This window comes from Staurois parvus, unplaced genomic scaffold (genome assembly GCF_062004578.1).
Source record: "Staurois parvus isolate SC_StPar_1 unplaced genomic scaffold, SC_StPar_1.0 ptg000054l, whole genome shotgun sequence".
Classification (NCBI taxonomy): Eukaryota; Metazoa; Chordata; class Amphibia; order Anura; family Ranidae; genus Staurois; species Staurois parvus.
Genome location: NW_028317850.1, coordinates 1,420,764 through 1,442,362, shown reverse-complemented (window position 1 = coordinate 1,442,362; position 21,599 = coordinate 1,420,764). Strand labels below are relative to the sequence as shown.

Here is a 21,599-nt window from a genome sequence, read left to right as displayed (position 1 = left end):
CAAACGTGAGTCTCTCCACACTTTGGGTGGACAGTCGTGTCCTCCGCGGAGTTACAATACCTCCTGCCGCACTAAACACGCGCTCCGATGCCACGCTACTGGCTGGGCATGACAGCCTTTCAAGGGCAAATTCAGCTAGTTGGGGCCAAAGGTCAAGTTTCGTTGCCCAGTAGTCAAGGGGATTGTCTACCTCGGTTGGCAGGGTGCTGTCCAAGTAGGCCCAAGCCTGTTGTTTGAGGTCCTGCTCCAGGTCCACCTGATGCTGCTGCTGCTGCTGCGGCTGGTTAGTAGTTTCCTCACTGCGCTGGTGAAGAAAGCTACTCATCATCGACTGCAGACTGAGGCAGCTGCTGCTGGTGGAGCTGCCACTGCTCCTACCACCCCACCCCTCCCCTGCTGCCATGGCAGCGGAACGCGAGCGCACAGGGCCCACAGTGTCTGAGGATGGACGTTGGCGCACAAAGGCAGAGACCAACTGACTACATAGGTGGTTTTTATAGTACGTTATTTTGGCCTCCCTCTCAGCAGGTGTGAAAAAGGCCACCATTTTGGAACGGTAGCGAGGGTCCAACAAGGTGGACAGCCAAAAGTCATCCCTCTGTCTGATGGTTATTATTCGGCTGTCGCTACGCAAGCAACCGAGCATGCTATGGGCCATTTGTGCCAAGGAATGCGAGGGACTCCCTGCCTCCATCTCCACAGCATACTGCCACGGTGCGTCTGGGTCCTCTGTCTCCTCCTCCTCCTCCTCTACCAGATGCTCCTGCTCCTCCACTCCTGTCCGCTGAGTGGAAAAACCACCCATTTCACTCAATAATTCCTGAGCACAAATGTCCTCCTCTACCTCCTCCTCTTCTTCCTGTCCTGCCCCCACAGGGGTCATGTGGCGTTGAGATCTGTGCGCCACGTCTACCGCACCCTGACCAGCCATTGTTAACAGCATTTGTTCAAGGACGTGCAACAGAGGAATGACGTCGTTCATCCCATAGTCCTGCCGACTCACGAATAGCGTGGCCTCCTCAAAGGGCCTGAGCAAGCGGCAGGTGTCACGCATGAGCTGCCAATGGCTGACATCTAAGTTACACAGGGGAGTACCTTTATCCGCTTGTAACATCAGGAAATCGGTGATGGCCTTTCGCTGTTCGTAAAGGCGGTCTAACATGTGTAGTGTTGAATTCCACCTTGTTGCAACGTCGCAGATCAGGCGATGCTGTGGAATTCCGTTCTGCCGCTGCAGCTCAAGGAGGGTGTGCTTTGCGGTGTAGGAATGGCTGAAATGCATGCAAAGTTTACGTGACATTTTAAGGATGTCTTGCAGTGGGATGGTGGATTTTAAGAACCGCTTGACAACCAGATTGAACACGTGAGCCATGCATGGCGCATGGCACAACCTTCCTTGACACAGAGCAGACACCATGTTCTTTCCGTTGTCGGTCAACATGGTTCCGATTTTCAGTTTGCGCGGAGACAGCCATCTGTCGATTTCTCTGTTCATTACACTCAGAAGTTCCTCCCCTGTGTGACTACGTTCGCCAAGGCATACCAGGTGCAGAACAGCGTGACACCGTTGCGCCCTGCACATGTGATATGCCGGTCGGGTAATGGGACTTGGCACGGGGGTGGCGGCTGAGGACACGGCGGAAGAAGAGGTGGTAGAGGCGGACATCTTTGCCGGACCAAGGACGTGCAAACGTGGAGGCAAAAGCGGCGTGACCTGTCCAAGTTGCTGGTGCGGCTGTGACGGCACCACGTTCACCCAGTGGGCCGTAAATGACATGTACTGTCCCTGACCGTAGTTACAGCTCCACACGTCGGCGCTGCCGTGCACTTTGGCAGAGACCGACATGCTCAAAGACTGGCCCACCATGTCTTCTACATGTGAATGCAGGGCTGGCACTGCCTTTTTGGCGAAGAAATGACGGCTTGGCACTCTCCACCGCGGCGCGGCACAAGCCATCATTTCTCTGAAAGGTGCTGAGTCCACCACTTGGAAAGGGAGGGACTGCAGCACCAGCAACTTGGACAGGAGGACGTTCAGCTTTTGCACCGTCGGGTGCGTGCTCGCAAACTGTTGTCTCTTGGAAACGGATTCCAAGAAAGACTGCTGACGGAATCCGTGAAGAGGAGTAGCAGGAGAAGGAGCATCTGAACGAGCGGAAGATGCCAACGAGCGACAACTCCCCTCAGCAGAGGTGTTGGAGCCTTGACTGGCTGATGGAGGGCGATTGACGTCGGGTGACGGAGCAAGTAACGGAGCGGGTGATGGAGCGGGGGCTGGGGCGGGCAGAACCGCCGTATCTTTATCACGGTTTTCCCAGGCCACCAAATGGCGACGCTGCATATGCTGCCGCAACGCTGTAGTCCCAACATGGGCCCCCTGGCCACGCTTGACTTTCTGGCCACATAGTCGACATACGGCTACGTTTACTTCCTCGGGCGGCTTGACGAAAAATTGCCACACCGCCGAGTAGGAAACTTTGCCCCCGATACTCCTCACTGGCTGACTGCTGCTTCCTCCGTGCACACCGGCACCACTACTGGCCGTGGTGGTAGGCTGCAGTGGAGCTGGTGCTCTACTCCGTGGCCGTTTGGCTCCACTGACACTGCTGCGACCCTGCTGCTGTCTCCTGGGCAACCCACCGACTGTTTTGCTCGCTGCCAAGCTGCCACCCTCTTCTCCTGATGATGCGGAAGAAATTGCCTGATGACGACGAGGCTGCCAAGTGCGATCAACCTCCTCATCATCAAGTAGGGTCTCCGCCTCACTACTAGCCCCCTCGGCTGCGTCTGGGTCAGGAGACAGACCTGTCTCTAGACCGGCTACCGAGCCACTCTCCTCGCCACTACTTCTTCGCCTGGCTGCTGAAAAGGCGGATGTCTCCCCCCGTTCCTGACCGCCCTCTGTTAGCTCTTCCTCACTGTACAGTGGGGCTGAGCCCACAGCATGCGATACTTCGCTTGGTGAGGGAACACCAAAGGACAGGGGCAGGTAGAGAACACGTGATTTCAGTGGGCTTGGTCCCGGGCCATGCCAACTAACGGTTGTGTCTGACGTACCCACCGACCGTTGGCTGTAGGTGTCAGAGGTGACCTGGGAAGAGGAAGACGACCGAGCCAACCAATCGACGACGGCAGGGTTGTCGGTGGAGACACGACCGCTGGATGACACCGGGAGCACTGGCCTCTGGCTGCGAATAGTGCTGCCTCGACCCCTTCCTCTGCTGCCACGTCTGCTCGCTCCTAAAACATTGCCTCCTCTGCCACTCCTCTGCATGTTGTCTGACATACTCTTTAATTAAACGATTATGTGTCCCTGAGTAACAATTCTGTGTCCCTGAGTAACAATTCTGTGTCTGTGCGAGTAACAATTCTGTGGCCCTAAGTAACAGTTCTGTGGCCCTCAGTAACAATTCTGTGTCCCTGATTAACGTTTCTGTGGCCCCAAGTAACAGTTCTGTGGCCCTCAGTAACAATTCTGTGTCTGTGCGAGTAACAATTCTGTGTCTGTGCGAGAAACAATTCTGTGGCCCTAAGTAAAGTTTCTGTGGCCCTAAGTAACAATTCTCTGGCACTCAGTAACAATTCTGTCTGTCCCTGAGTAACAATTCTCTGGCACTCAGTAACAATTCTGTCTGTCCCTGAGTAAAAATTCTGTGGCCCTAAGTAAAGTTTCTGGGGCCCTGAGTAACAATTATCTGGCACTCCGTAACAATTCTGTCTGTCCCTGAGTAACAATTCTCTGGCACTCAGTAACAATTCTGTCTGTCCCTGAGTAAAAATTCTCTGGCCCTAAGTAAAGTTTCTGTGGCCCTGAGTAACAATTCTCTGGCACTCCGTAACAATTCTGTCTGTCCCTGAGTAACAATTCTCTGGCACTCAGTAACAATTCTGTCTGTCCCTGAGTAAAAATTCTGTGGCCCTAATTAAAGTTTCTGTGGCCCTAAGTAACAATTCTCTGGCACTCCGTAACAATTCTGTCTGTCCCTGAGTAACAATTCTCTGGCACTCAGTAACAATTCTGTCTGTCCCTGAGTAAAAATTCTCTGGCCCTAAGTAAAGTTTCTGTGGCCCTGAGTAACAATTCTCTGGCACTCCGTAACAATTCTGTCTGTCCCTGAGTAACAATTCTCTGGCACTCAGTAACAATTCTGTCTGTCCCTGAGTAAAAATTCTGTGGCCCTAATTAAAGTTTCTGTGGCCCTAAGTAACAATTCTCTGGCACTCAGTAACAATTCTGTCTGTCCCTGAGTAACAATTCTCTGGCACTCCGTAACAATTCTGTCTGTCCCTGAGTAACAATTCTCTGGCACTCAGTAACAATTCTGTCTGTCCCTGAGTAAAAATTCTGTGGCCCTAATTAAAGTTTCTGTGGCCCTAAGTAACAATTCTCTGGCACTCAGTAACAATTCTGTCTGTCCCTGAGTAACAATTCTCTGGTACTCCGTAACAATTCTGTCTGTCCCTGAGTAACAATTCTCTGGCACTCAGTAACAATTCTGTCTGTCCCTGAGTAAAAATTCTGTGGCCCTAAGTAAAGTTTCTGTGGCCCTGAGTAACAATTCTCTGGCACTCCGTAACAATTCTGTCTGTCCCTGAGTAACAATTCTCTGGCACTCCGTAACAATTCTGTCTGTCCCTGAGTAAAAATTCTGTGGCCCTAATTAAAGTTTCTGTGGCCCTAAGTAACAATTCTCTGGCACTCAGTAACAATTCTGTCTGTCCCTGAGTAACAATTCTCTGGCACTCGGTAACAATTCTGTCTGTCCCTGAGTAACAATTCTCTGGCACTCAGTAACAATTCTGTCTGTCCCTGAGTAAAAATTCTGTGGCCCTAATTAAAGTTTCTGTGGCCCTAAGTAACAATTCTCTGGCACTCAGTAACAATTCTGTCTGTCCCTGAGTAACAATTCTCTGGCACTCCGTAACAATTCTGTCTGTCCCTGAGTAACAATTCTCTGGCACTCAGTAACAATTCTGTCTGTCCCTGAGTAAAAATTCTGTGGCCCTAATTCAAGTTTCTGTGGCCCTAAGTAACAATTCTCTGGCACTCAGTAACAATTCTGTCTGTCCCTGAGTAACAATTCTCTGGCACTCAGTAACAATTCTGTCTGTCCCTGAGTAAAAATTCTGTGGCCCTAAGTAAAGTTTCTGGGGCCCTGAGTAACAATTATCTGGCACTCAGTAACAATTCTGTCTGTCCCTGAGTAACAATTCTCTGGCACTCAGTAACAATTCTGTCTGTCCCTGAGTAACAATTCTCTGGCACTCAGTAACAATTCTGTCTGTCCCTGAGTAAAAATTCTGTGGCCCTAATTAAAGTTTCTGGGGCCCTGAGTAACAATTATCTGGCACTCCGTAACAATTCTGTCTGTCCCTGAGTAACAATTCTCTGGCACTCAGTAACAATTCTGTCTGTCCCTGAGTAAAAATTTTCTGGCCCTAAGTAAAGTTTCTGTGGCCCTGAGTAACAATTCTCTGGCACTCGGTAACAATTCTGTCTGTCCCTGAGTAACAATTCTCTGGCACTCAGTAACAATTCTGTCTGTCCCTGAGTAAAAATTCTGTGGCCCTAATTAAAGTTTCTGTGGCCCTAAGTAACAATTCTCTGGCACTCAGTAACAATTCTGTCTGTCCCTGAGTAACAATTCTCTGGCACTCGGTAACAATTCTGTCTGTCCCTGAGTAACAATTCTCTGGCACTCAGTAACAATTCTGTCTGTCCCTGAGTAAAAATTCTGTGGCCCTAATTAAAGTTTCTGTGGCCCTAAGTAACAATTCTCTGGCACTCAGTAACAATTCTGTCTGTCCCTGAGTAACAATTCTCTGGCACTCCGTAACAATTCTGTCTGTCCCTGAGTAACAATTCTCTGGCACTCAGTAACAATTCTGTCTGTCCCTGAGTAAAAATTCTGTGGCCCTAAGTAAAGTTTCTGTGGCCCTGAGTAACAATTCTCTGGCACTCCGTAACAATTCTGTCTGTCCCTGAGTAACAATTCTCTGGCACTCCGTAACAATTCTGTCTGTCCCTGAGTAAAAATTCTGTGGCCCTAATTAAAGTTTCTGTGGCCCTAAGTAACAATTCTCTGGCACTCAGTAACAATTCTGTCTGTCCCTGAGTAACAATTCTCTGGCACTCGGTAACAATTCTGTCTGTCCCTGAGTAACAATTCTCTGGCACTCAGTAACAATTCTGTCTGTCCCTGAGTAAAAATTCTGTGGGCCTAATTAAAGTTTCTGTGGCCCTAAGTAACAATTCTCTGGCACTCAGTAACAATTCTCTCTGTCCCTGAGTAACAATTCTCTGGCACTCAGTAACAATTCTGTCTGTCCCTGAGTAAAAATTCTGTGGCCCTAATGAAAGTTTCTGTGGCCCTAAGTAACAATTCTCTGGCACTCAGTAACAATTCTGTCTGTCCCTGAGTAACAATTCTCTGGCACTCGGTAACAATTCTGTCTGTCCCTGAGTAACAATTCTCTGGCACTCAGTAACAATTCTGTCTGTCCCTGAGTAAAAATTCTGTGGCCCTAATTAAAGTTTCTGTGGCCCTAAGTAACAATTCTCTGGCACTCATTAACAATTCTGTCTGTCCCTGAGTAACAATTCTCTGGCACTCGGTAACAATTCTGTCTGTCCCTGAGTAACAATTCTCTGGCACTCAGTAACAATTCTGTCTGTCCCTGAGTAAAAATTCTGTGGCCCTAATTAAAGTTTCTGTGGCCCTAAGTAACAATTCTCTGGCACTCAGTAACAATTCTGTCTGTCCCTGAGTAACAATTCTCTGGCACTCCGTAACAATTCTGTCTGTCCCTGAGTAACAATTCTCTGGCACTCCGTAACAATTCTGTCTGTCCCTGAGTATGAATTCTGTGGCCCTAACTAGCGTTTCTTTGTCCCTAAGTAACAGTTCTGTGGCCCTCAGTAACAGTTCTGTGTCTGTGCGAGTAACAATTCTGTGTCTGTGCGAGTAACAATTCTGTGGCCCTAAGTAACAGTTCTGTGGCCTTCAGTAACAATTCTGTGTCTGTGCGAGTAACAATTCTGTGTCTGTGCGAGTAACAATTCTGTGGCCCTAAGTAAAGTTTCTGTGGCCCTAAGTAACAATTCTCTGGCACTCAGTAACAATTCTGTCTGTCCCTGAGTAACAATTCTCTGGCACTCAGTAACAATTCTGTCTGTCCCTGAGTAAAAATTCTGTGGCCCTAAGTAAAGTTTCTGTGGCCCTGAGTAACAATTCTCTGGCACTCAGTAACAATTCTGTCTGTCCCTGAGTAACAATTCTCTGGCACTGAGTAACAATTCTGTCTGTCCCTGAGTAAAAATTCTGTGGCCCTAATTAAAGTTTCTGTGGCCCTAAGTAACAATTCTCTGGCACTCAGTAACAATTCTGTCTGTCCCTGAGTAACAATTCTCTGGCACTCAGTAACAATTCTGTCTGTCCCTGAGTAACAATTCTGTGGCCCTAATAACGTTTCTGTGGCCCTAAGTAACAATTCTCTGGCACTGAGTAACAATTCTGTCTGTCCCTGATTATGAATTCTGTGGCCCTAACTAGCGTTTCTTTGTCCCTAAATAACGATTCTGTGGCCCTCATTAACAAGTCTGTGTCCCTGAGTAATGGTTCTCTGTCCCTAAGTAACTTTTCTCTGTCCCCAATTATCGTTTCTGTGGCCCTAACTCTGTCCCTGTCCCTAGTACAGAGCGGTCTGCCTCTGTTCAATAACTGCAGGCAAATGAAGAATTCCAAAATGGCCGCTATTTATAGCTCGACCATTACACAGTGCTGGCTGGCTGGCTGCTGATAGGCTGATGCGATCACATGTAGTTGAGGCATGCATTATGGGTCAGCGCGCCTTGTCTGCGCGCCTTCCCAGACATCCCCGCTCCGTCGCCGCACATGTCAGCCGCCATTTTCTGAAAAATTTCGATTCGCGCGTCCGAATTAGGCTATTTTTCGGATTCGGCACGAATCGAAATTTTTCAGATATTCGACTCGAATTCCACTTCGGATACTTCGATTCGCTCATCTCTAGTTCTGGCCATAGAACCTCTGGCTGAAGTGATTCGGAGCAATCCTGATGTGATGGGCGCGAACGTTGTGGGATCCTCTTACAAGATCTCTTTGCAGACGATATATTATTATCCTTAACGTTTCCCCACCTCTTTCTACCTAACTTGATGAAGACTCTGGATTATTTTGCTTTACTCTCTGGTCTCCACGATAATCCGGGAAAATAAAAGGCTCTCTCGGTGTATCTTGCACCGCAGACTTTCAATGCTCTATGTCAGACCTTCCCATTTCAATTACTTCCCTCACTGCCATACTTAGGTATCCGGCTCTCTCCAACTTACGAAGGCCTATATCAGGCCAATTTTCCCCCCTTATTTAAAGCATTGTCGGATCTGTTGCTCTCATGGAACCATCTTCCGCTATCCTGGTTTGGCAGGATCAATGCAATCAGAATGACGTACCTGCCCAAACTGCTATACTTTTTCAGAGTTCTCCCAGTTCCGATACCCCCTCATATACTCAGAATTCAACAGTGGAACACTCTTCGTTTCATTCGGGCTTCTTCTTGACCCTGTCTTAATAAGTGAATACTGTTCACTTGCAGGATCCATGGAGGCCTCCCGGTCTTCAACCTTCAAGCTTATTACCTTGCAGTCAACCTCGCCTTCTTTCCCTATTTACATGAGACTTACCACTTGCCCTTATGGGCTACAATTAATATGATTGATTCCCACTCTATGCCCCTGTCTTCTTTGTTGTGGTTCTCTCCCAATCATCACCCCTCTGGTATGGGTCCTTCCCTATTGCACACCCTCAGTCTTTGAGATTCAATCAAATATTATGCGGGCTTGATTTTGCCTCATTTACTTCTTTTACGCCTCTTTTGCTGTCCATTATTTCCTCCAGGAATGGACCAACCAGGCCAATTTTCCTGGAGGACAGAACACAGGTTCTCAGATGTCTGCTCCTTGCTCGCTCCAACAAGGATTGTTACCTTTTAAGCACTTCGCACATCTCATGAGATACCCTTGCAGGAACATTTTCGCTACCTCCAGCTTCGCCACTTCATTCAGAAGTTGATTAGACCCCACTCAGCACCCTACCTTCTTTCAGCTTTTGAAAGCATTTGTAGGTCACGTCCATGCTCAACAGGTATAATCTCTTTGATATACTCTTCTATCGTTTCCTCTAAGAAACCTCTGTTGCTTTCCTTCCAACAACATTGGGAGTGCAAACTGTCAGTGTCCCTCACACCTGAGGATTGGCAGATAATGATCCAAACAGCCTCCAAATGCCCCAGAAATGTCACCACTTTAGAAAATGCCTATAAGGTCATATACCAGCCTAACTGGCCAGAATTCTACCACAATATCCATCGAACTGCTTTCGGGATTGCCTCCAGCCGGGGACAATGACTCACATTTGGTGATCTTGTCCTAGGGTGGCGAGACTTAACTCCAATATAAAAAGGAACCCCTGTGAGGCCCTCCTTTTTAAACACATTGAATCACTATTATGGGCAGTTTGTGAGCTGGTAACACACCTTTTTAACGCTACAAAGCTTACCATAGCGAAAGCTTGGAAAACCTCAGCTCTCAGTTTCGAATCTGGAAAACATTGCATGAACAATATAATGGTCAATGAGAAACTGACATCTATACGGCCTGACTCTCATGACCGGTTCCTGAATGTTTGGCAACCCTGGATGTCATACGTTTATCCCTCACGCTTTGACCATACATTACTAACATTGTGATATTTTGAACACATTACCCTCAGAGACCATCTTCTTCTTCCTTATCTTTATTTTCCCAATTGTTTTAGGTTAACATCCGTACCATGGGAGTGACAACTTGTCATGGGTAAGCATTTCAATGACACTTGCTATTTAGATTGCTTCTCTAACATGTCTCAAAGACTGTCACTTGTGTTGCTGCGCTCTGCATGTTTGTGGAGACTGACTAATCTAGCTAAATTCCTGTGGAGCAAGTGGAAGATAACTGCTGCTTTACGTCACGGTGCAAATGAACCGTTCTCCTCTATATCCTCTTTTCTTTCTGCCTTTTTCTGGTTTCATTCTATTTCTTCTTGATGATCCTTCTTCTCTACAAATTCTTTGTATGCCTTAGTTCAACAATACCTTATTGGCTTTAGGGCCAAACAGATACTCAGTGGGCACAATTCACTAAAGCTTAATGCATGACTTAAGTCAGTCAAATGACCACATATTGCATGCGATACTGAAAATGTCAATTCACTATTGCTAGTATGTGGTATTTACTGAAAATAGCAAAGACACTCAGTAAATACAGCATAAAAATACCTTAAAGTCAATTCACAAAAGGAAATAAATAATTAAATGCATGCGGTAATTAAGTAGTGGTCCTGGCATGTTGTCAGTACTCTCATGGGTTGTTAAGGAATGGGTGGCTGTCGAGTCCCTAACAACCTATGACTCATCAGCTGTCAGTGGGGCTCCCCACTGGCAGCTGAATGTAGAAAAAAATTGCCGGCAATTAAAAAATAATTAAAAAACAGCTTGGGGTCCCCCCTCCATCCATACCAAGCCCTTCGGGTCTGGTTTGGATTTTGAGGGGAACCCCCACACCAAAATTTAAAGAAAAATGCAATGGGGTCCCCCCAAAATCCATACCAGACCTTTATCCAAGCATGCTGCCCCACAGGTCAGGAAAGGGGGGGGTAAGCGAGTGCTCCCCCCCTCCTGAATAATACCAGGCTTTCCCCCAAAGCACCTTGTCCCCATGTTGATGGGGACAAGGGCCTCTTCCCCACAACCCTGGGCTGTGGTTGTGGGGGTACATGGTACCGCTTCTCATTCACAAAAAAAACTGTAGTGTGAAAAAAGACAGGAGATAGTCTTTAACAAGTCCTTTATTAAAAGAAGAAAAATAAAAGAATGTCCCCTGAAGTAGATCCAACGTCAATCACGATGCCCACCGCCGCCACTACCCAAAAAAAGGAAGTTCCTAAATATGTAAGAAGTGAGGCCACCCAGTGAAATCACGTATGTGACCCCACCCCCATCTGACATCATTGACCCAGCATGCCTTAGTTTATGATGTCACACAGGGCGGGGTTACACATATTACATTACATATTTAAGATCTGTCAAGCCAGCAGAGCAGTCAGACGGCCTGGAGCCAGCGTCGGGAGTGAAGCCTCTTCTTTTTTTTTTGGATAGCGGCAGCGGCGGGCATCGTAATTGACATTGGATTTATTTCTGGGAACATTCTTTTATTTTCCTTCTTTTAATAAATGACTTGTCAAAGACTGTCTCCTGTCTTTTTTCACACTACAGGTTTTTTTTGTGAATGGGTAGCGGTACCAAGTACCCCATACTCATTCACATAGGGGGGCGGGATCTGGGGGCCCCCTTACTAAAGGGGCTTCCAGATTCCAATAAGCCTCCCACCCACAGACCCCCACAACCACAGTCCAGGGTTGTGGGGCAGAGGCCCTTGTCCCCATCAACATGGGGACAAGATGCTTTGGGGGGGACCCCAAAAGCATAAGATACCACTTAGTGAATTGTGCCCACTGCAACTTCATGTAATTTTCTTTTTCTCTAAAAGTTGGGCTTGCTACCCTGTGGTTCCACTTCTAATATTTAAGTTGTTACTGATTTTTCTGTTTTGACCTGGGTATGAAAGTGATATTCTGATATTTGTAGAATTCAGTCTTTTTTGACCTTCATCTGCTCATTGTTATTTCTCCTATTTTGTGATGCTGTACTTTGTACTATACTGTATACATCTTTCTGATATCTCAGTTATTTGGCTCTGTATATATATGCCATTTGTTAAAGAAAAGTGGCATTTCAGAGTTTCATAGCTGCCTGTTCATCCCACTGTGATATCTGATATCCTAACCAATGGTGCCAGCAGAGTTCCAGCACATACTTCATTTGGCAGAGCCAGGGCAGCTAGGACAGCAGTTGTGGCACTACTCACCTGTTCCTCGCAGCTGAGTACAACCCTGACACTAATAAGAGTTTTATATGCATTTCCAGTGGTGGTCACTGGGAGGAAGAATGAACCTTACCATTGAACATCAATGGAAAAGGGCAGTTTTCCCAGTATTCAGAGTGCAAGAAACATTATTACCAATAACAGTATGGCTTTGCCCTACATACTGGGTTCAAGGTATTGTCACGTTTGTCACTATTATTGTCATTACCCATTTACTATCACAATTGCCAGTTTGTTGCCAACATATTGTCACAATTGTCAGTTTGTTGCCCATTCATTGTCATGATTACTGATTTGTTGCTCATATACTGTATATTGACACTGTTGCCTATTTGTTGCTAGATATTATCATGACTGTTTGTTGCCCATGTACTATAAAAGCTCATTAGTGTGTGTGTGTGTATACAGTTGTGTCCAAAATTATTCAACCCCCAATGCTGTAAAGGGGTTTAGGGACTATAGTGTACATTTGGAATTGTATTCAGAATCAAATCCTACAAGGACGTTGTAACTACCCAAATGCAACTAAAATGACATCAATTGTTTATGTAATACAGTAGTAAATGGTTCTTATGTGGTTTCTTCATTGCCACAATTATTCAACCCCTTAAAGACTACCACTCTGAAGAACAGAGGTTCATACAGGTGCTTTCCATCAGGTATTGAAAACACCTGTGGATGTCACCGAGCAGCAATCAAGCATAATAAGCACCAATTAGGCAGCTTTAAAATGACTGTGATACTCAGCTCCTTCTAGACATTTACTGGTGTGGTTACAAACATGGTGAAGGCAAGAGAATGGTCCAGGAAGACAAGAGAAGAGGTGATTTCTCTTCACAGGAAGGGCAATGGCTATAAGAAGATTGCAAAGATGTTAAACATACCAAGAGACACCTTAGGAAGCATCATTCGCAAATTCAAGGCAAAGGGCACTGTTGAAACGCTACCTGGTCGTGGCAGAAAGAAGATGCTGACTTCGACTGCTGTGCGCTACCTGAAGCGTAGAGTGGAGAGAAGTCCCCGTGTGACTGCTGAGGAACTGAGAAAAGATTTGTCAGATGTGGGTACAGAAGTTTCAGCCCAGACAATAAGACGCACACTGCGTAATGAAGGCCTCCGTGCCAGAACTCCCAGGCGTACCCCCTTGCTGTCTCCAAAGAATAAGAAGAGTCGACTGCAGTATGCCAAAAGCCATGTGGACAAACCACAAAAGTTGTGGGATAGTGTTCTGTGGACTGATGAAACAAAATTAGAACTGTTTGGGCCCATGGATCAACGCTATGTTTGGAGGAGGAAGAACAAGGCCTATGATGAAAAGAACACCTTGCCTACTGTGAAGCATGGTGGAGGGTCAATCATGCTTTGGGGCTGTTTTGCTTCTGCAGGTACAGGGAAGCTTCAGCGTGTGCAAGGTACCATGAATTCTCTTCAGTACCAGGAGATATTGGATGGAAACGTGATGCAGTCCGTCACACACCTGAGGCTTGGGAGACGTTGGACCTTTCAACAGGACAATGATCCCAAGCATACCTCCAAGTCCACTAGAGCATGGTTGCAGAGGAAAGGCTGGAACATTTTGGAGTGGCCATCGCAGTCACCAGACTTAAATCCGATTGAGAACCTCTGGTGGGACTTAAAGAAAGCAGTTGCAGTGCGCAAGCCTAAGAATGTGACTGAACTGGAGGCCTTTGCCCATGAAGAATGGGCGAAGATACCCGTAGATCGCTGCAAGACACTTGTGTCAAGCTATGCTTCACGTTTAAAAGCTGTTATAACTGTAAAAGGATGCTGTACTAAGTACTAAGATTGAATGTCACTTGGGGGTTGAATAAAACTGATAATGCTGTGAGCACAGAAAAGACATTTGTGGTTATTTCATTATAACTGTTATGTTATATTTGTCTGACCTACAAGTGCCTCTTTAATGTAAATGTAAGCAAGATGACTGAATGATCAAAAGCAATGTCAAACTGGCCAAAACACTCAATTTCAGTGGGGGTTGAATAATTTTGGACACAACTGTATATATATATTATGTTCAGGTAAAGAAAAATGTCACTGTCTCTGCTGCTTTTGATTTTAGACATTACTAGTATTTGTTGAAGTTCATTAATATTACTGAAAACAATTTTGACATGTGGAGGAGTTATGTGTTTAAAAATTCCACCCTGGTGATATACACTAGATATACTACTGAGGGAGAGATAGTTTAAGGGTTAGATTGACAATAAGGGACAGGGTGTTCTTGGTGAGGATATGAGTAATTTTGGTAAAATTCTTTAAGCAAGGTATTCTCGCAGCTAAATAATAAAGAAAATACCTTACTACAGGCTATTGCTAAAGCATGGCACAGTCAGGCCACCATTGTAGAAATGGAGAAACAGAAAAAGGGCGCACTGAACTAGTGCATTATCGTTTAAAATATTTATTGAAGAAATAAAGTAACTATCATACTCACAATAGTATGACCCAAACGACATCTGAGTCCATAAGATGGAACCCTGGATGACCAATTGACTAACGCGTTTCGAGGACACAACCTCTTCCTCAGAGCCAGTGTTGTTTGGATCATACATCTTGTTCAGTTTGACATGCCTGTGTTTTTATGTCTATTGTGAGTATGATACTTACTTTATTTCTTCAATAAATATTTTAAACGATAATGCACTAGGTCGGTGCGCCCTTTTTCAGTTTCTCCATTTGCATCCAGTGTATTTGGACCACCCCGGTCTGTTGAGGGCAGCAAGCAGTGCATATTCCAGAAAATTCCAGAACACTCCTATTGGGTCTACTGAGTCTTTTCCTAGCGCATGAGAAAAGTGTTTGTTGTGTTGGATTCACCATTGTAGAAATGTGGCTCTTGGTCATAAATACAGTGCACTAAACATAGCATCCAATAAGTAATCCCTTTTCAATGTTCAGCTCTAATCCACTAAAACGTAAAATCTGGTTAATGGGTTATTTAATTTTTGTATGTTTAGAAAGTGTGCAAGGTGCATATTTTGAAGGTTTGCAACACATGCTATTTGTAGCCATTCAGAACGTTAAAGGAAAACTACAATTTTAATTTATTGTTTATTTTTTAACTATTTTTATAAACGTTTTGATAATACAAATAAACCATAAACCCAAAAAGGGTGATTAAGTCACTTCTTTGACCCATTGAGTTTAAATTTAAGCTTGAGCTAAAGAATTTTGTACACGACATGCTTTTTTTTAGCAAAGCAGTTAAGGTTAACCTGGTAAACATTTATTAAGGAGCCTAGAGTAGTACGTGATATAATAACAATATTTACAGTGTGTATGCAATATTAAAAAGTTTTAATTCTTTCCTCTCCTAAACTCACACTGTAAATCTAAATACTTGGAAGCCTCTCTCCCCATCCAACTACCCAATACTCTTTTCCTTCTTTAGGCCTGACCCTTTGCCCCTCCCTTGACCAATCCAATCTTAACTCCCCTTTTTTTCTTTCATTCTTCTCTTTATACTCCCCCCTTTGCCCCTATTTTCCTTTTCTCGAGTTTTATTTGACAACACAGTACAACCATATACTGTCTCCCAGACAGCTGACTATTGACTAACTCAGTGAACTAGAACAATCTCAGGTTCTCTCCAATAAACCAGCTTTGTCCAGCAGTGATGTAGAACCCTGGAGTCCAGGAAAATGTTTTGATAACCATCTCGAACAGAAGGGCCTACTTCCTCATCCATTTTACAGCTCTAATGTATTTCTTTAAAGCCCGGAGCACATCTTGATCTTGGGCAAAATCACCATGATTCTGCCCGCAATCCCAAAGTGCTCTGCAAAAATGACAAATCGCACCACACGTATTTGGGTGCTATTCATTTTCAGTGGTACCAAAACACTGTGCTGTTCTGCTACAATTTTCACACAATGCGATCGTGGCAAAACCATACTGCGTTTTGATGCCATTGAAAATGAATGGCACCCAAACATGCGTGGTGCAATTTGTAATTTTTTGCAGAGCACTTTGGGATTGTGGGCAGAATTGCTGCAATTCTGCCCAAGAATACAAACACCCAGGTGTAAGTGGGGCCTTAATGTTTCACATTCATTTTGCAATGTGGACTGATCACACCATGTGCTGAGATACTGTTATTATATGTATACTTGCACCTTTCTTTCCTTGTATGTCTTTGAAATGAATAATCTATTATTCTGTAAAAAAAAAAATGTAATCCTAAAAAATGTAGAGCAGCAGAATAGGATTATAAAAACATATTATAACATTACACAATACTGCAGCACACCATGTGGTGCTATTCCAATTACTTTACACATAATTGTTCCACAAATGTATAGACACTCCATATGGCCAGAAAAGATCTGTATTCATAATCTGTACATTTAATGTATCTGATACATTACACAAGTTTTAATATACACTAAGTACAGCAATAGGATATGTTTTCCAGCTATCAGTTAAGATCATTGGTAGGGGAACAACATACTATGAGTCATTAAAGCAGTTTAGATCCAAGCTTGCATTAAGGGACTTCATCAGTTATTTACTGAACAGCTCATTCATTTATGTAATTACCCCATCTTTATTTATCACATCACATTAAGGAATCAACTTTTACAAGCTGTTTAAATTAGTTCCGTGACATGTCAGCTGTATGTCTTTGAATATCTGACATTTGTAGGACAGTGGTTGCTCTGTCAAGAGGGCTGTGAATTGAAAGCATTCGCTAAAACTGTGTATACACTAGATTTTAGTTAGGAATTTTCATTTTAAGAATGTTTGATTTTCTAATTGTTAGTGGGGTCAAATCAACTTTGATTTGCAGCTGCAGTGGCAAGAAAATATGAGAGTAAAGGATGGAAAATGTTTCTCGAGCATGTGGTTTTCATTCGGTACAGTCCATTCACTCCAAAACTGAATGTTAAAAACAAACGAAATTTTGAACTACTTTAGAACAACATTCATCAAGCTGTTGAATGTACTTTTTGTTGAAAAATCGTCTAGTGTACACTAAGCTTTACAGTATGCAATAACAGACACTACATTACTCTCTTGGCCATGTGGAATCATAAAGTCCACACAGAAGCTGTATTTTTCCCTCACCCTCAGGGTTCGTTCACATCTGGGCATTTGCGATCTCGGACAGGATCACCACACGATTCTGCCCACAATCCCAAAAAAACTCAGCAAAAAAAATGACAAATTGCACCATGTGTGTTTGGATATCATTCATTTTCAATGGCACCAAAATGCGGTGCAGTCTTGCTACGATTGTCGCACGATAAATCATGCCGCAATCATGGCAAACCACATCACATGAAGCTTGTCGCCCAAAAGAACATCCTGCTTCTTTTTGAGTGACAAGCTTTTCACAATGTAGGTGTAGGATAATGAAACACATAGGGGGAGACTTGGATGTGATGTCACCACGCACACCGGCTTGTGTTCGCGGCTGGAGATCATGGCCAGAATCAGCTCAGCTATTTGTTTGAACCTGTCATATTAGTGTCGTTGGAGACACACATTAATGTGAGTTTAGGAGTGTTTTTATAAAATAAACATTTTTAGATGGTTTTACACTATGCAAGCCCTAGTTTTCTTCCTCCTTCATGTGATATGATGAGAGAATGTGGAATGACAGTTTAATCCCTGAAAGGAAATTGCCAAATTAGGACAAGCTGCAGATCCTGAATTCCAGAGCCATATATGTTATTAGCTGGTTTAAAACATTACCAGCACCTTCCTCTGGTGAGTTTTTGTACATCTGGTGGTGGAGAGCACTAAGTTTGGTGAAACAAGGAAGAATTTGAAGGGATTGTTCTAATCTATATTGGACATTGTATGGGACTTTTTATTTTTGTTTTTTTGCTCAGAGTTGTCACTGCCAGGGGCAGACTGACAACTCACTGGGCCCCCGGGCAATAGGGGATCATGGGGCCCTTGTGTCCTTGCCCAAACTCAAAAAAGCCTATGAAAAAGGTACCAGGGGCATCTCATGGGGCCCCCTACTGACCCCGGGCCCTCGGACAGTGCCCGAGTTTCCAAATGGTCAGTCCGCCCCTGGTCACTGCATGTTTTTTTTTTAAGTTTCATTACACAGGACACTTTATATTGAATGTTAATATTATTTATTGCATTTTTAGTATTTTTATGATTCATATGAATTTAATTTGTTATATAATGCATCTTGCACTTTAAGACATTGTTTACATGATAGATCAGAACAATTGGAGATAGTAGCGCTGTTCAATTTATTTATTTTTCACATTTCCGTTGAACCTGATGTTGCTCTGCAGACTTTAGCTCCTACAATTTTATCATATTATATTAGTACCAAAGATGGGCGAAGAACAGTCAATTCTATATCTATTGGTCCAAAGGAACTCTGTGCACTTTCAATTTGTCTCCTATGCTCCTCCAGAGTTCAGAGTCCCCCAGTAACAGTTACCATTTGGGGTGTTTTCCTGCCTTCCCCTCCAGTCCTGGCTACTGTGATTCATAAAAGGTGCCAAGCAGCCCCATGATTTTACTGCGCACCTGCCTCCCCTCCCATCCGTGCGCAGTCAAGCTTGCCCAAGCCCGGCAGACTTTTGAACTTTGCATACACAGTTCCAAAGTCGGACAAACCCATTTTTTTTTTTTGTATGGGCTGCCACCATCTGTAACAGACATTTACAGACAGGTGACATATAGGCCAATAATTACAAACTGTCTACAAATTTACGGATGATTGGAAACCCTGCTGGATGCACTAAGTAGTTTAGCATGATATGTACAGTTTTACTAATACACATCAAAGTTGCAAAATTGGGTTTGGGCATTAAGGTTTGTTTTGACTTTGGTCATGAATGGGTTAAGGAGGTCATATTTTTTTGTTTGAAAGGTTTAAATGAAAAGTTAAACAAGATGCTACTACAGCCTGTGCTTTGTGCCATCAATTCTTCTGTAGTAGCCTTATTGTGTACCTGACATGTTTTGTTTTTTTTCTTCCCAACGACTTTCAGTTTTTGCGCTGCAGTACTTTTTCATCAAGTTATAACATGTTATCCTGCTGGAAACGAAACTCAATTTCATAAGAGACTTCCGCAGATCGATTCCTAAGAAACTTATTTGTAACAAACAACGAAAGAACCTTTGTTAGAAAAAAACACTTCTGGGAGAAGCCAGTTTGAAGTATTAAATCTGGATTGTGATATTTACTGTGAAGGCAGGTTATTCAACAAGTGTGAAAAGCAATAGCAGTATCGTGTTAACATTATCAAACCAAGAATCTACAGATATATTCAAGGCCTCCACTTTATTAAATGGATTATTAGTGATGGCATTTGAAGTAATATAGAGTCAAAAAATGCAAAATGCATTTGCTAGGAAAGAAAGATTATTTCATACAGCTAGTTTTTGTATAATGTTTGTGCGTTTTTAGGCATTTAAGTATAAATGACCACAGCTAGGATTACCAGGCACTGAAGCCTGTAAAACACAGAGTGTAAAATTAACCTTAATACATTTTTGAAGGGCATAATTAAGTATAATGAGGACTACCTTTACCTAAATACAACAGTTCTCTGTATTATGAACACATGTTGGATAATGCAAGTTTGAACATTTTTAAATCTTCAAAAATGAAGAAAATGCCTCCATGCTAGCCTCCATGACATATAAATACTTTAGTGGCTTTAAACTTCTGAACAAGACCACAAGGCAACAGTATGAGAGACCCAATCTGGACCACGTTATAAAAGACCATTATCCTTGTTTTAATTCTTTAGTAGATGTAAATTCAGCTGAACCTGAATAAATCACTAAGCAAGATGGGGAAAGTTGAAACCAAAGTTTAGCTGAAACTTTATTTTTTTTAAAAAAGTTGTGTCCCTTGTGCTTGCTGTTGTAGTTGAAATCCTCTCCTGCTGCTGTCAATCAAACTCTGTGACAAGGAATCATGTCTATAGACAAAGGTAGGGGACTCGGGAGCTTGCATATACGAGTGACCCCATAGGAAGTAGCTTCCTATGGGGCCACTGGATGAAGAGGAGGTGCCAAGAGTGCCAGTAGGTGACCTGAGAAGAGGAGGATCGGGGCTGTTCTGTGCAAAACCATTGCACAGAGCAGGTAAGTATGACATGTTTATTGTTTTAATTTTAAAAAATTAAGCTTTATAATCACTTAAAGTAGACCTTTACACCGCCTTCCAAATTATTATACAAATTCTATTTAAGTGTCACAAAGATTAAATATTTTGTTTTTCAGTTTAACTCATGGATGGCATTGTGTCTCAAGGTTCTTTTGATCACTGAAAACAATCTCGGACACCTGTGATAATTAGATTGGCCGGTGAGTCCAATTTAAGGAAAAACTACTAAAGGAGGGTGTTCCACATTATTAAGCAGAGCACCATTTTCAAGCAATATGGGAAAGAAAAAGGATCTCTCTGTTGCCGAAAAGAGTGAAATAGTTCAATGCCTTTGACGAGGTATGAAAACATTAGATATTTCACGAAAACGTAAGCGTGATCATCGCACTATTAAGAGATTTGTGGCCGATTCAGAGCACAGACGGGTTCGTGCAGATAAAGGCACATTGAGGAAGATTTCTGCTAGATCCATGTATCAGATCAAGAGAGCAGCTACTAAAATACCATTACATAGCAGCAAACAGATATTTGAAGCTGCTGGTGCCCCTGGAGTCCCACGGACATCAAGGTGTAGAGTCCTCCAGAGTCTTGCAACTGTGCATAAACCTTCTATTCGGCCACCAATAACCAATGCTGACAAGCAGAAACGGCTACATTGGGCAGAAAAATACATGAAGACTAATTTTCAAACAGTCCTGTTCACTGATGAGGGCCGTGCAACCCTGGATGGTCCAGATGGATGGAGTAGTGGATGGTTGGTGGACGGCCACCCTGTTCCAACAAGGCTGCAACGTCAGCAAGGCGGTGTGGAGTCATGTTTTGGGCCGGAATCATGGGAACAAAGCGGGTCGGCCCCTTTAGAGCCCCCGAAGGTGTAAAGATGACCTCTGCAAAGTATGTGGAGTTTATGACTGACCACTTTCTTCCCTGGTACAGAAGGAAGAACTATGCTTTCAGTAATAAAATCATCTTCATGCATGACAATGCACCATCTCATGCTGCAAAGAATACCTCTGCATCAATGGCTGCTATGGGGATAAAAGGAGAGAATGTCATGGTGTGGCCTCCATCCTCCCCTGACCTCAATCCTATTGAGAACCTTTGGATCATCCTCAAGCAAAAGATCTATGAGGGTGGGAGGAAGTTTACATCTAAACAGCAGCTCTGGGAGGCTATTCTGACATCTTGCAAACAAATTCAAGCAGAAACTGTCCAAAAACTCACAAGTTCAATGGATGCAAGACGTGTGAAGCTGCTATCAAATAAGGGGTCCTATGTTACAATGTAATGTGACCTGTTAAAATGTTTAAAAAGTTAAAATGTTGCTAAAAGTTTGATTGAAATAGCTTTTGATTTCAGTAAATACGCTGCAAACACAACAAATGACAATTTTCAGTTCTTTACAACCTATAAAGTGTTTTGAAACTTACTGTGCGTAATAATTTGGAACAGTGCATTGGAAGTGTTTTATGTTTAAAAAAA

The 21,599-nt window shown here is 43.7% G+C and overlaps 1 protein-coding gene across 2 annotated transcripts in view; it reads left to right on the top strand.

Annotated features, from left to right (window-relative positions):
- Nucleotides 1-21,599, top strand: part of LIPC (lipase C, hepatic type) — a 271,204-nt gene that overhangs the window by 18,240 nt on the left and 231,365 nt on the right. The window contains exon 1 of one of the 2 annotated variants that reach the window (XM_089667702.1): nt 9,834-9,871. The exons of the other annotated variant lie outside the window; for it this stretch is intronic. Within the exon in view, the coding sequence (XP_089523828.1) occupies nt 9,868-9,871 (4 nt within the window). The 5' untranslated portion in view covers nt 9,834-9,867. Of the gene's footprint in view, nt 1-9,833; nt 9,872-21,599 lie in introns of those variants that run through there. 2 annotated transcript variants of the gene reach the window in all.